The sequence below is a fragment of the Ambystoma mexicanum genome, chromosome 2q (genome assembly GCF_040938575.1).
Source record: "Ambystoma mexicanum isolate Mex_15411 chromosome 2q, UKY_AmexF1_1, whole genome shotgun sequence".
Classification (NCBI taxonomy): Eukaryota; Metazoa; Chordata; class Amphibia; order Caudata; family Ambystomatidae; genus Ambystoma; species Ambystoma mexicanum.
The window spans coordinates 1438099327-1438114414 of NC_090924.1; the positions used below are offsets into that span (position 1 = coordinate 1438099327).

Sequence of the window (15088 nt, forward strand, 5' to 3'; positions counted from 1 at the left end):
CTAGATTCCACCCTTACCTTCAACAAACAAGTGAATGCAATGGCCTCTGCCACCTCTTACACTTGTAAACTCATTAGGGCAGCCAAACCCTTTCTTTCCACCACCAACTGTACTACCTTGGCCAGGGCACTGATCCTGTCCAAGTTGGACTATTGCAATGCTCTATATGTAGGCTGTAATAAATATCTCAAACAAAATCCAAATCCTCCAAAATAATGCCCTCAGAGCGGCCCTTAGTATCCCGAAGAAAGCCCATATCTCTGATTCCAGAAGATCGGTCAATTGGCTATCCACCAAGGACAAGATATTCCTTAAATCGGTGTCTCTGATTCATAAATGCCTCCACCAAGCAGCCCCTCAATACCTCATCTCCAGATTTACTAGACCCACCCTCTCTCGCTCCTCAAGAACGGCCAACTCCAACCTTCTTCTTGTACCCAGGTTCAAATGTACAATGTCAGGAGGTAACAGCTTTCCAGTAAAAGCAGCGCAATTCTGGAACTCCCTTCCACCTACCTGCAGGGACGACCTAACCTACCATCAGTTCAGAGCCAGGACTACCCAGTGGCTTAAAACTCTTGATTCATAACGACCTTGCCAATGCCCAGATGTGTTACATGGCTCCCTACCTCATTGCAAGTAAATATGTATTTAGCATTGCCTACAGTGTATATGCTCTATCATTCCTACTCGGCGTGATTTGTCCGGCACTGTAACCGCAGCTGGACCTCACCCTACTGTATGTATGTAACTAAGTTTTGCAACCCTCTTGCTGCCTCTGCGCCTGGCTACGCCCGGGTTAGGTGCGCATCATAAATAAAATACAAATACAAAATACAAAGTGCTTTAATCTCGTTTCGAAGTAGATCTTGCACTCTTACAAAAGTTAAAATGTTTGCATGTATGCAAAGGAGCGACAACAATGTAGTTTACTTAATCGGGACCGGCGGTATTAAATTATAAAGTCACCGTGCTAGGAGCGCGCGCCAGCGTCTGGTCCTGAAGTTGGCTGGGCAGCGATAGGGAATAATACATAAGGCGGGCCCATGACACCCACGCACCCCGCACAGAGCCTCGTCATCGAGCGGCCATGTTGAGGTCAGGTAGCGTGACAAGATTTGAGCCATCTCCTTTCCTCAAAGCCCGGCCGTTATCTCGCCCTGCCTGACGTCAACATGGCCGCGTCCGTTTAGCTGCGCATGCGCACTGCAGCGGTCCTGTCTGTCAGGCCGTGTCGCCGGTCTCCCGTTCAGTGGCCCTTCGAGCTCTTGCGATGGCGCTGTCCCGCCTCGACCGCTGCCTCGTGCTGTTGCTGCGCGCCGTCTCGCGCCTGATCCTGGCGCTCTTCGGGCTGGCCGCTCGCTTGTCGGCGGCATTCGGCGGTTGCGCAGGTGGACCGCTGTCTGTGGAGCCCCCGACTGAACCACTGCTTCTCGAGCCGGGGGTGCGCCTGGCCCGGCTGATCCGTCGCCGAGAGGTACGGGGAGGTCACGGAGGTTGCGGGGCGAGGTACCGCAACTTTACACAGAGACCCCCTAGTCACAGGTCACGTGGGCCCTACTGGCAACGTCACGTGACTCGCGGGGATTCTGGACATTGTAGTTCTAGCATCGAGTGACTTGCTCTGGGGTTAAAGGCAAGTGCATTGTCTAAAGACTGCGACATTGTTACAAGGCGTTCGGGTATTCCTTGAAGAAGAGGCTACTGTGCCTGTAACTTCCCAGAGCTTCTGGAGGTTTTTTGTTTTCCCATTTATAAATATGTACCTAATAATTGATCTTGTTGTTTTCCTATTTAGAAATACTTTAGTCCTGCTAATAAAGCTTGATTCAATTGGGATCTTCAACTTTTCGCTCCATGTGTTTTCTACTACAACTCCCAGCCTTTGCCAGCATAGTCGGTGAAGAAAAAACATGGGGAATTGTAGTCCAAAACACGGGGAGAGCTGCAGATTGGCGAGCATTCCATTTCCCCATGACTGTAATTCAGCTTGCATCCGCAGTAGTCCAACACACCGGGAGAGCTGCTGATTGGCGAGCATTCCATTTCCCCATTACAGTAATTCAGCTTGCATCCGCAGTAGTCCGGGAGAGCTGCTGATTGGCGAGCATTCCATTTCCCCATTACTGTAATTCAGCTTGCATCCGCAGTAGTCCGGGAGAGCTGCTGATTGGCGAGCATTCCATTTCCCCATTACTGTAATTCAGCTTGCATCCGCAGTCGTCCGGGAGAGCTGCTGATTGGCGAGCATTCCATTTGCCCATTACTGTAATTCAGCTTGCATCCGCAGTAGTCCAACACACCGGGAGAGCTGCTGATTGGCGAGCATTCCATTTCCCCATTACTGTAATTCAGCTTGCATCCGCAGTAGTCCGGGAGAGCTGCTGATTGGCGAGCATTCCATTTCCCCATTACTGTAATTCAGCTTGCATCCGCAGTAGTCCGGGAGAGCTGCTGATTGGCGAGCATTCCATTTCCCCATTACTGTAATTCAGCTTGCATCCGCAGTAGTCCGGGAGAGCTGCTGATTGGCGAGCATTCCATTTCCCCATTACTGTAATTCAGCTTGCATCCGCAGTAGTCCGGGAGAGCTGCTGATTGGCGAGCATTCCATTTCCCCATTACTGTAATTCAGCTTGCATCCGCAGTCGTCCGGGAGAGCTGCTGATTGGCGAGCATTCCATTTGCCCATTACTGTAATTCAGCTTGCATCCGCAGTAGTCCAACACACCGGGAGAGCTGCTGATTGGCGAGCATTCCATTTCCCCATTACTGTAATTCAGCTTGCATCCGCAGTAGTCCGGGAGAGCTGCTGATTGGCGAGCATTCCATTTCCCCATTACTGTAATTCAGCTTGCATCCGCAGTAGTCCGGGAGAGCTGCTGATTGGCGAGCATTCCATTTCCCCATTACTGTAATTCAGCTTGCATCCGCAGTAGTCCAACACACCGGGAGAGCTGCTGATTGGCGAGCATTCCATTTCCCCATGACTGTAATTCAGCTTGCATCCGCAGTAGTCCAACACACCGGGAGAGCTGCTGATTGGCGAGCATTCCATTTCCCCATGACTGTAATTCAGCTTGCATCCGCAGTAGTCCAACACACCGGGAGAGCTGCCGATTGGCGAGCATTCCATTTCCCCATTACTGTAATTCAGCTTGCATCCGCAGTAGTCCAACACACCGGGAGAGCTGCTGATTGGCGAGCATTCCATTTCCCCATTACTGTAATTCAGCTTGCATCCGCAGTAGTCCGGGAGAGCTGCTGATTGGCGAGCATTCCATTTCCCCATTACTGTAATTCAGCTTGCATCCGCAGTAGTCCGGGAGAGCTGCTGATTGGCGAGCATTCCATTTCCCCATTACTGTAATTCAGCTTGCATCCGCAGTCGTCCGGGAGAGCTGCTGATTGGCGAGCATTCCATTTGCCCATTACTGTAATTCAGCTTGCATCCGCAGTAGTCCAACACACCGGGAGAGCTGCTGATTGGCGAGCATTCCATTTCCCCATTACTGTAATTCAGCTTGCATCCGCAGTAGTCCGGGAGAGCTGCTGATTGGCGAGCATTCCATTTCCCCATTACTGTAATTCAGCTTGCATCCGCAGTAGTCCGGGAGAGCTGCTGATTGGCGAGCATTCCATTTCCCCATTACTGTAATTCAGCTTGCATCCGCAGTAGTCCGGGAGAGCTGCTGATTGGCGAGCATTCCATTTGCCCATTACTGTAATTCAGCTTGAATCCGCAGTAGTCCGGGAGAGCTGCTGATTGGCGAGCATTCCATTTCCCCATTACTGTAATTCAGCTTGAATCCGCAGTAGTCCGGGAGAGCTGCTGATTGGCGAGCATTCCATTTGCCCATTACTGTAATTCAGCTTGAATCCGCAGTAGTCCAACAAAGCAGGAGAGCTGCTGATTGGCGAGCATTCCATTTCCCCATGACTGTAATTCAGCTTGCATCCGCAGTAGTCCAACACACCGGGAGAGCTGCTGATTGACGAGCATTCCATTTCCCCATTACTGTAATTCAGCTTGCATCCGCAGTAGTCCAACAAAGCAGGAGAGCTGCTGATTGGCGAGCATTCCATTTCCCCATTACTGAAATTCAGCTTGCATCTGCAGTTGTCCAAAACACCGGGAGAGCTGCTGATTGGGGAGCATTCCATTTCCCCATTACTGTAATTCGGCTTGCATCCGCAGTAGTTCAACACACTGGGAGAGCTGCTGATTGGCGAGCATTCCATTTCCCCATTACTGTAATTCAGCTTGCATCCGTAGTAGTCCAACACACCGGGAGAGCTGCTGATTGGCAGCATTCCATTTCCCCATGACTGTAATTCAGCTTGCATCCGCAGTAGTCCAACACACCGGGAGAGCTGCTGATTGGCAGCATTCCATTTCCCCATTACTGTAATTCAGCTTGCATCCGCAATAGTCCAACACACTGGGAGAGCTGCTGATTGGCGAGCATTCAATTTCCCCATTACTGTAATTCTGCTTGCATCTGCAGTAGTCCAACACACCGGGAGAGCTGCTGATTGGCGAGCATTACATTTCCCGTTACTGTAATTCAGCTTGCATCCGCAGCAGTCCAACAAAGCAGGAGAGTTGCTTAGGCCTAGAGACCCAAGCTACTCCTCACTGATGAGCCCCAACAAGGGCGAAACATGTTTGGGGATGCTTGTGGTCTCGTGCAGAAGGGATGTGGCCTAGCAGTTAGTTCGGGCTTTTGGGGTGAGGCCAAGCCTGATTTGCATATGGTCTTTCCCCTTCTGTAATGGCTTGGCAGGCGAGGAACGGTGGTCTGGAGGGTTACCCAGAGCAATGCCAGTGGTTAAGATTCATTCTAAACCTTCCAGCCATCACCTCTTTGATTTTGCTTATTGGAGAGCTGCTGATTGGCGAGCATTGTATTTACATTACTATAATTCAGCTTGCATCTGCAGTAGTCCAACACACTGGGAGAGCTGCTGATCGGCGAGCATTCCATTTCCCCATTACTGTAATTCAGCTTGCATCCGCAGTAGTCCAACACACCCGGAGAGCTGCTGATTGGCGAGCATTGCATTTTTCCATTACTGTAATTCAGCTTGCATCCGCAGTAGTCCAACACACTTGAAGAGCTGCTGATTGGCGAGCATTCAATTTCCCCATTACTGTAATTCAGCTTGCATCCGCAGCATTCCAACAAAGCAGGAGAGCTGCTGATTGGAGAGCATTGTATTTACATTACTGTCATTCTGCTTGCATCCGCAGTAGTCCAACAAAGCAGGAGAGCTGCTGATTGGCGAGCGTTTCATTTTTCCATTACTGTAATTCAGCTTGCATCCACAGCTTGCATTACACTCTGTCATAGCCTACTGTTCTCGCTACATATGGCAGGTAGGTTTATTGAAAAGGAGGCAGGCGTATAAAATGCCATCTCTTCCCGATGCTCTTCTCGAGCGCTGGTCAATAGAATGGGGGTGTGCTTTATTAGTGGGCAATGAAGTGACAGCATCATTTTGTCTGCGCGTGTCGAGTTCAATTGGATCCGAATGAGATAAATCATCCATGGCACTGTTATCACTTGTCAGCCCTTCCAAAATTAGAATTGTTGTCATGTTGGGTGTTGTACTCTAAAATAAGCGTGATGGTTAACAGACTAGCTGTGAGCCTCTTTCTATAAAGGTCCATGTATGCATTTCCAATTCTCGAGGACCGGGATCCTGATGGGTTTTCAGGATAACCCTCATTAAAAATCATGAAGAAAAATATGCATACATTTGGAATCATTGTACGCACATTTATCTCATAAATATTAATGAGGGGTATCCTGAAAACCCAACATAGATCTGGCGTTGGACAGCCTTGCTAGAGTTAACACAGAAACCCCCCACGGCCATCGCTTCGGAGATCAGGCTGGGAATTTGAATGTACTTTATTATAATGAGAAGTGTTCTAAGAAAACAAGAAAGGGAATTGGCCAATAAGCTATTACTAAACGGTCACAGATCAAAGGTCCGGGTAAAGAAACATCTGGGTATAGTATGGAAGGTATGCTTTTGGCCTATAATCAAGGCATAGTCCCTGCAATTTTATGTGATCTTGAATCCAGTAAAGAGACTGAAACCGAATAGCTAAATCAGTTTGAGGGGAAATCATGGCACTCTTTGCTTGGTTTACTTCCATTGTCCTCTCTTCAAAGTATAAACGGAATGTGGATTAACGTTTCTGGTGATATTTGCTGCTATTAAAAGGAGCTCTTTGTATTTAAAAATCTGTAAAATGTGACCAATCAATAGTAGGAATTTTGGGTATTCTATTGAGAGAAAATAAGGCTCCCGATCTTAAAGAATTTGAGGACGGTAATTACATATTTTTAAAGCCGATTGGAAGGCCAGTGAATTGTCACTTTGAATATAATGAATTACAAAATCACTGTTAGCAAAAGAAAAAGCATGGGAATTTGAATGGTGTCAAAATATCATGTTTGTTGCAGAGCCAACAATCACTCATTGTTAAATCTGCTTCCGTCTTTGGCAGTTCTTGGTTTTCAGCATGGTACCTCCAGAATAAAGGAATTTGTAGGTTTTGTAAAGACCCTAAAATGCAAGCGAGCACTCTCCATCTGTTACCGCAGTGTGGACATTTACAACCATTACAATATACGTTCTTGTGAAAATTGGTACAAAATTGCAATCTGTTGCCATCAGATCAATTTTGTTTATGCTCCTAAGCAGGCCAACAGATTTTCTTTACTCTTGCACTGATAAATCTCTGGTTACAGATTGAAGATGTATTAAATTAATTGTAACGTTTTATCTGTAAATAGTGTTTTGTATGCAAATTACATGGATGTAAGGGACGTATAGCTGCGTTGAATGTTTATAAGGTTTTATATATACATTTTATAAGTAGTGTGGAAGGGCCTAATAACCGTGTACACTTGTTAAGAAAAATGAATGGATGCTCTGGTTCTGTCAATTCGGTTTTTGCTTGAAAAAATAGGATGAGTAGCAATGGCTTCTAGGATATGATAGGTTATTTATAACGTGCTTAATACCCATCGGTTTCTAAGCCGGACCCGGGGATAAGAATCAGTGGTGCTCCGTGACGTCTTGCTTCCAAGGCAAGCACGTTGCCCCTTAGCTGTCCTCCCGAGATGTACTGTATCCAAACTTGTACCACAACCTGGCTCAGGTTTTTCGGTCATGCAGGTAAAACCGATAATAGTGACTACATGCGATAGTTTGGAAAGATTTACTTTTTGCTGATTTCCTTCCATAGACTTCTATGGGACACCCTAGCTTGTACTTTTCTTGCTTTATCCTCACTTTAATGGGGAAACTGATCAGTCCCGCAGACTATCGGTACTCGAGGCCCCTGTCTCCTTTAAAGGAATTTATTTTTTATTTTTTTTAAAGCGGCACACATCACCTTAAAGTGAAGTGCAGTAAGGGTACTTTATATCCTTATAACTTTGCAATTGTAACTACAAAGTAAAAAAAGATAATGTTTCTAGAATTGGCTTGTTGCATCAGCTATTTTTCGACTGTTTTTCAGTTTTTACTTGTGCACGTTTGCATTTTACTGCATAATGCCATCAAGAGTGCCATCCATGTACTCTAAAATGGCCGTATCACAAGATCTTGTCCTGTCTTTTGGCCATTTTATACTTTGGACTTCGTCCTGGCCTCTATGGTTCAGAATTACTAAATATAGAGGGCCCTTTCCCGAGCAAAGTGGTGATCTTGCTGCTTGGCTGGATGTGAGAGCTGAGTCTGTCTGGACCAAGTCCACATCAGTGCCACAGTGTCTGTTGCTGGGCAGACTCTGTGGCCAGAGTGTCCCCCTGATTGGACAGCCGCTGTCTGTTTGAAGGGTGCAAATTCCTAGCATTGGTGAACCTGGTGGTGAATCCACTCCTAATCCTGGAATAAAGGGGACTCCTGCAGCCATTAAACAGACCATCGTTGGAGCCAACACCCCTAGGAAGAAGTGCAGCTTGCTGAAGACCTGCGGGCGACCGTTGCAACTGACCAACATTTCCTCTAGCCAGCTACCAGTGAAGTCTTTTCTCTGCTCTCCTGATCTCAAGATGGCCTTTGGCAGTGCTTCAACCCCAGGACTGATTGTCCCGACCCCTGCTTGAGGATCTGTGTCTGCAAAGCCTTCTCAAGTCTCCCTGAATGACCAGTTATCTCCTCGACTACCTGACTGTAGCCCTCACCGTTGCGAGTGCATCCTTGGAAGTTAGTGGGTGCTCAGCTTGTGTAACAAGACGCCTGCTCCTGCAGGTTCAGCCCTCCTGACCAAAGAGAAGCCATGCAGAACTTCCTACTTTGTTTGCACCGTGAGGATCACCTGACGTCGCCTGATCGTGGTGACTCCCACTACAAATGGTCTTCATCTAGCCCTGCAGGGTTACCTGGGGTCGCCTGTCCCGTGGAGGTTGCATCCTATTGTGGCAAGGGTGTCCAGTTTCCAGAACCAAATCACTGATGCCTGGACTGCGGAATAACTGTACCCAATCCTAATGCCAAAAGTGACCTCTAGACACGCGGCCTCTGGACCTCCCTCGACTGGACACGGTGCAGAAGTAAGTGGGCCTGTGTATTCTGAAACCCTTGAAGTGGTTGCTGAAGAAATTGGAGTAAGTGGGGTGAGTTTGCATAGATATTCCTACTCCCTCCTCCCACAGTGTTGTATGGGCATAAAGCCCTAACTGTATCTCTCCATTACCTGACTAAGTTCGCTGGTGGTCTGGTCCAGGATCACCATGGGACTTCCCCAGATTAGTTGGATTGGGAGAAAAATTTGTAAGAATGTTACTTAACTTTTAAAATCCTCTTCTCGAACATTTATTGTGGAACTTGTGACATTTGGGTACTAAGCCCCGATTTTTAACTGGCTGTACTTAATAAGGACTAAGGAACTTGTATTATGTTTTTCTGTGAGAGTTCTCTCGAATTTACTTACCTGTCTACGCTGGTTCCAAATTATTGTTCTACTTTTGCCGCTTGCTTTACCACACACAGTTATTTACATTTTTGATCTTGATTCTACCAATGACTATTGCATAACTGTTTCTAAAAGTAAAGTGTTTGTGTGCTTTTAGAAGAAGCCCACCCAACAGTGAATGTACATATGTATATCATAGTTGTGTATTACACTCCAAGCGATGGTAACCCAGGTACGTACCTTAAAGACCTAATAAATTATTGTGTGTTTTTTGGAAATCTGTGTCTTTCCTGTTCACCATTGACCTCTCTCCCAGGTTTGATACTGGAAACCCATCTTAACAGTGACACATAAAAGGAATTCTAGTTTTAGGTGATACATTAGCTTTATCGCAGTGGCGGAGGGACGGTTGCCCCCTCTTGCTCCGCCCTGGTGGCCTGTGCGCCCCCACAATTGGCTCCCACAGGGCTGGAGGGCTGCGGGTGATCCACTGACTCGCAGTGTCCAAAATTAATTATTACACAGACGTGCGGTGCATACTGAACTGGAACCTGGGCCGTGCGGGCATGATGGTTTTGTTTTGTGCATTCACTGCTTTGAATTTTCCAATGCATGATAAAAAAAGGAAAAAAAATGGGCGCACCACCCACCGATCTGTGCTGTGCCGTGGCACTCAGTGCCTGGGCTGGAGATGATGGTTTGATGTTTGGTGCTACAAATCGCACAGAACTACTATGTCAGTTTCGATTCCCCCAGCCGGGCCGGCCCCGGGCCCAGACTATATGGAATCTGACTGCCTGCCTCATTGCCCTGACAACAAGGCAACAGACCTGGGATGGGATAGGCTGCCCATGCACGGTCATCTCCTGCATGTCATTTCCTCCACAGAAACACAAGCAGCACAGGCCAAGGCACATTTGCTATTATGTAGTAAAGCATTATCTGCCCTAAAACAAGCAGCCACCTGGTTACTGATGGTGGTTGAGTGTGTCCGTCCGCAGTCCACGCACTTTTAAGCCAGACCAGTCAGAGCGGCAGAGCCACCCACGGCCACAGCAGCGCAAGCAGTTTATCCTTCTCCTCCTTCTCCCCTGGTTGCTGTCTGACCCTCCCAGGCCTGGACCTGCCAGTGCCTAGTGACCAGTTTCATGCCATGAAGAGAGTACTGAGCCCACTGAGCAGGTGAGCCGGGCCAGCCGAGCATGAGTGACTGACGACGTCCTGACCATGAGGTGAGTTCCCACTCCAGAGAGAGAGAACTCGTGTGATGAGCACTGAGCAGGTGACTGAGGCTGCCAAGCTGTGAGAGTGACTTGTGTGTGACCATGAGTGAGAGTTTCCCTGGTGTCTGGTTGTGGTGACCATAGTGTTGTATAAACCTGCTTAGCGCACTGTTGTGACAGAGTCTCGCGAGAGCCTGCGTCCAAAGGGGCGTCGCACGACTCGGCAAGCAAAGCTGGGTCATCAAGGAAAGCGCACGCAGACAAGCGGTGAGCAGAACAGGAGAGACAGTGCAAAAACATATACTGAGAGACTACTCTGAGTTCCTAGAACAGTGAAGCAAACTGTTCGCTGTAAATAGTTTGCTCTGCAAATAAACCCCAATTCAGTAACCATGCCTGAGTTTTAGCCTTAATTTACAACATATTTGGCAACAAAGTCCCAGAAGTGACTTCCACGCGTTCAAGATGCAAGGTGCAATGCCACCCTCTGCGTGTCTTCAGTCGCCAGGTAGATCTGCCATTCCATGGCTTCAATGGGAGCCTCAATTCACCATGCACATGAATGCCGTAGGGGGACTGAATACTCCCCCCGCCAGCAAAATAGCCTTGCTGCTGAATGCCATTGGGTGGAGGGGGCAGAGAATATTTTGCAGCCTAAATCCTAAAGCGGTTGAAGACGACGCCAATGATGTGTTTAAGGAGGCTATCGAGTGCATTGTAAAATGTTTTTCCAACAAGGAAAATGCTGTACTGCACCGGATTAGGTTTTATAGTAGGAAGCTAGAACCGTCAGGCGTATGAGAGTTAGAAGTGTTTTGTGACTTTGGCAACCACATGGAGTGCATGATCTGTGATAAGTTGGTGGTTCATACTTACTCAAGCAAGGTGCAGGATAAGTTTATTGTGGAGAAAGAATTGGTGCTCGAGAAAGCGATCCAGATCACTAGAGCTTTAGAGGAAACATCGAGCAGGCACAAGGAAATGGCGGGAAGTGCACCAGGCTCAGAGATGCATGCCATGCAGTACTAAAGAGAAACCAAGTATGGCAAGGATGACGGGACCGGTGGAAGAGAACCATTGAAGTGCTACAGGTGTGCCAGCGCCTGCCATCGAGCAATTGATGGAGAATGCCGAATGGGGAACAAGGAATTTTAGAAGAGTAGGTGGTTTGGACATGTAGCAGTTGCTTGCAAGTTGAGAGGAAAGAAAATCACATCGCTGGAAGTGAGCGGTGATACAAGAAGTGACTAATCTTCAGAGGAGGTCAAGCGTTCCACCGCAAGGAAGGAGAAGCCAGACTGTGTGATCAGAGTGGACGGGCATGAAACCAGAGTCATGGCCGACATGGTGTCAGGTTTAAACATCCTACCATTTCGCATATACAAAGAGATGGTGTGCCAGAGTAAGATCGAAGTCATGAAAACGGAACACAGACCCATTGTGTTCGGTGGCACATCTGTTAGTCTTTTAGGATACATCAACAGCACTGTGGAATTCAAAGGAAGGAAGGCACACACGAAGGAATACTTCGCTGAAGAAGGTCCAACAGTGCTAGGGTGAGATGACGAGGGAAAATCGGAAATAAAACTCGACCCGAGCACAGAAAATCAAGTTGTCTCCGTGGCAGTCGGAGGAGCTTCGGTATCGAGAGACTCGTTTCCAAGGTTGCTCTCCAATGACCTGGTTAGGATTAAAAACTTTGTGCACAAATTCGGGCCATGTCAAAATGCAATCCCAGTTAAACACATAGTAAGACCAGTGCCAGTCACAGCACAGCAAGCACTACAAGTCCAGTAGAGAAACTGGCCAACGATGGCACCTTGGAGCCTGAGGCGGGGTCGGAATGGCTGAGCCCGGTGGTGCTGATAAAAAAGCAAAGCTCGAATGATTTGAAAGCACGCATAGACTTACGCAGTATGAACCTGGAAGTCCTCACCGACAGCTACCCACTTCTCAGCATCAATGAGCTCATCTTAATGATGAAGGAGGCAAATGTTTTCACCAAATCGGACATGCAGAATGCGCACCACCAAATTGCAAAACATTAAGAATCCAGACCGCTGACAGCGTTTATCACTCCATTTGGCACCTTTCAGTATAACAGAATGGCGTTTGGGTCGTCCTCCGCGGCGCCAGCCTCCCTGCGCACAATGGACTCATTATTTAAGGACATTGGAAATGTATCACATTTTCAAGATGACATTCTGATATAGGCAGAGGATATAAAAACACATAATGGTGTGCTGAGAAAAGGGCTCCACAAACTACAAGATGCTGGGGTACGTTTGCGGTACAAGAAGTTCTTAATCGGGGCCATGGAGGTGGAGTACTTGGGGGACACCATATCCAGTGAGGGAATCAGTCCTAAGAAAAACTTACTGCAGGCCATAATGAAGGCTCCGTCAGCAACCGACAAGGAGGAATTCAGGTCCTTCATAGGCCTGGCAGAATACTATGCCAATGTTGTACCCAGGTTTTCTAAAGTGACAGCACCCCTGAAAGAACTGCTTAAGAAAGGGGCGGAATATGAGTGGCATCAGTCCCAGGAAGGAGCACTCAAGGAAGTGAAGGAGTGAATAATGGGTGCACCGGGTCTGTGACCTTAAAACCATCACAAAACTTCCTCCAGGTCATAAAAACAAGATTGGATTTGAAGGACTTAATCGAAGTGCCTGGAGTCGAATGAACTCTTGTAGTCCAAACGTCAAGACTCAGGCCACTTGTTTCACTGTGTACAGAACGGCGGTGAGAGAAATGGATTTTAAAAAGGACATGTGGTTGATTGAACGTGATTTGTCTGTCAAAAATATTTTTTAAAGGTTGAATAAACCGTATAAAAATAAAAAAAAAAAAAAAAAAAACCATCACAACTATGCCTGTGCATATGGGCTGGGTGCAACACTTAACCTAGAAGCAGGGTGAGACACAAACATGTTTTTGGCATTTGCATCAAAACCGGTGTCTGACACTGAAAAGAACTCTTAAAAAATTGAAAAGGAAATGCTGGCATGCGCCTTTGTCAGTGAATACTTCTGAACCTATGTGTGGGGCACCAGATTTAATCTCCTCACCGATCACAAACCACTTTTAAAAGACGAATGTGTGGTGGCATCCATTGGGTATTTAAGCAGCAAGGCGTTCGTGGAAATGGGTTAGAACCACTAGAGAGATGAGTTGGAGAAATATCTGCGATACAAAAGATGACAGACTGAGTCAGGAAAGGGTGGCCCGATGAGAGAATAGTCCAAGAGGGGCTCGGACCATTCTGGAAAGTAGCAGATGAGATATACGAAGTGGATGTGGATGGTCTAATCTTGTGAGGTGATCAAGTCCTACCACTAGCAGGCATGAGGAAATTAATCTGTGCAGAGTTCATTCGGGACACCTCGGGAGCAGCATGACACAGCGCCATGAAAGGGATGCTTTTTGGTGGCCATGCATGGATCACGACATCGTAATGATGATTTGAGCAATGCCACAAATGCTTAAACAGCGTCAAGCGTCTGAAGTTAGGCAGGCACCCCTGATTCCGACAGAGATGCCCGACAAGGTATTGCACATTTTGTGGTTAGACTTCATAGGCCCATTAGAAGCCATGGGGCCGCAGGACAGATGCAGGATAGTGATGATCGATTACTTTTTAAATGGGTGGAAGCTGAATTTGTGTCAGACATTTCCACAGTCATGGTAATTGTGGTACTGATTGCAGTGTTTCAAAGTGAAGGATTGCCCAAACAGATTGTCACAGACAAGGGCGTCCAGTTGGTTTCCAGGCAGATGGAGAAATTCTAAATAGGAAACACCATCAAGCAGATCAACTCTATCTCACCCCCAAGCTAATGGGTTGGCCGAGAGGACCAACAGATTTATAAACTGTACACTGCAACTGGCGGGGCCTCTGGCATGGACCCGTAAGAAACAGTCAAGGAGGCTATTGCGGCCCATCGCCTCACTGCCAATGGGACCACCAATGTGTCACCATTCCAAATGTTATGCGGCAGAAGCTTGGCATCTGCACTGGGACCCCCTTGGCTAAACGGAGTGAGGGAAGATGTGATTGGGGACATGGAAGAGGAGGTATGGAGAATAAAGAAGAGTAAGACTGCCATGAAGAGAAGTGACGTGAGGAGAGCTGTCCAGAAAACGGAAGTACAAGTGGGGCATACAGTCAAAATTCACCTGCCCCACAAGAACCAAACCACCGGCTTAAGATTCAGCAGACCGATCCAAGTGGTGCAGAAGGGATTGAACCATGTATACACCCATGTACAAAAGGACATCTGAAGGGTTGAGAGAATCCATATTAAGAGAACCCGTTGTACAGGAAAATAACAATGCCTTTGGATCAGGTACCAATGACCTGGAACGTTCGAGGAAATTGTGAGGAGTCAAACATGGGAGGACGGACACAAAGGTGGCATTTTCTCATAAATCGACATTTAGTAAATGATATAAGGTGAGACAAATGCCTATCTTTCACTAACCTGACAAGGAGTTCCCTACCTATCAAACTAATGCTAAAGGAAAATGACCTAATGTCCAAAAGAATATAACCCTCACAATAATACATACAACCAAATCATACAGGAATTATATGGCAGTTTCTACTTTGCAAAATAACATAAATTCAAACATAAACAAAATAGGAATTCTTGTGACCAGGGTTGGATCCCCTTCGACCAGAACAATTCATGATGTTTCAAAAGTAAAGTTCAATTGCAGGAAAGTTATTTTAACTAGCCAAGTCCCACTCCAAGTAGAATATACAGTTCATTTGATCCAGTATTTCCTTCACTTGGCAAAGTGACTATTTCAGTTTCAAAAAGGTTTCTCACTCTTAGGACAATTTGTTTAAGTTTTCACAACCTCCTGCTTTGCGAACCAAAAAGACGCTCTCGTCATATATCAATTTGAAAAGTGAAGG

The 15088-nt window shown here is 46.9% G+C and overlaps 1 protein-coding gene across 1 annotated transcript in view; it reads left to right on the plus strand.

Moving 5' to 3' along the window:
* Positions 1 to 1153: 1153 nt before the first annotated feature.
* FAAH2 (fatty acid amide hydrolase 2) overlaps positions 1154 to 15088 on the plus strand; it is a 309532-nt gene continuing 295597 nt past the window's right edge. Inside the window, exon 1 of the mRNA XM_069648990.1 lies at positions 1154 to 1477. Coding sequence (XP_069505091.1) covers positions 1274 to 1477 — 204 coding nt within the window. The 5' untranslated portion in view covers positions 1154 to 1273. The remainder of the gene's footprint in view (positions 1478 to 15088) is intronic.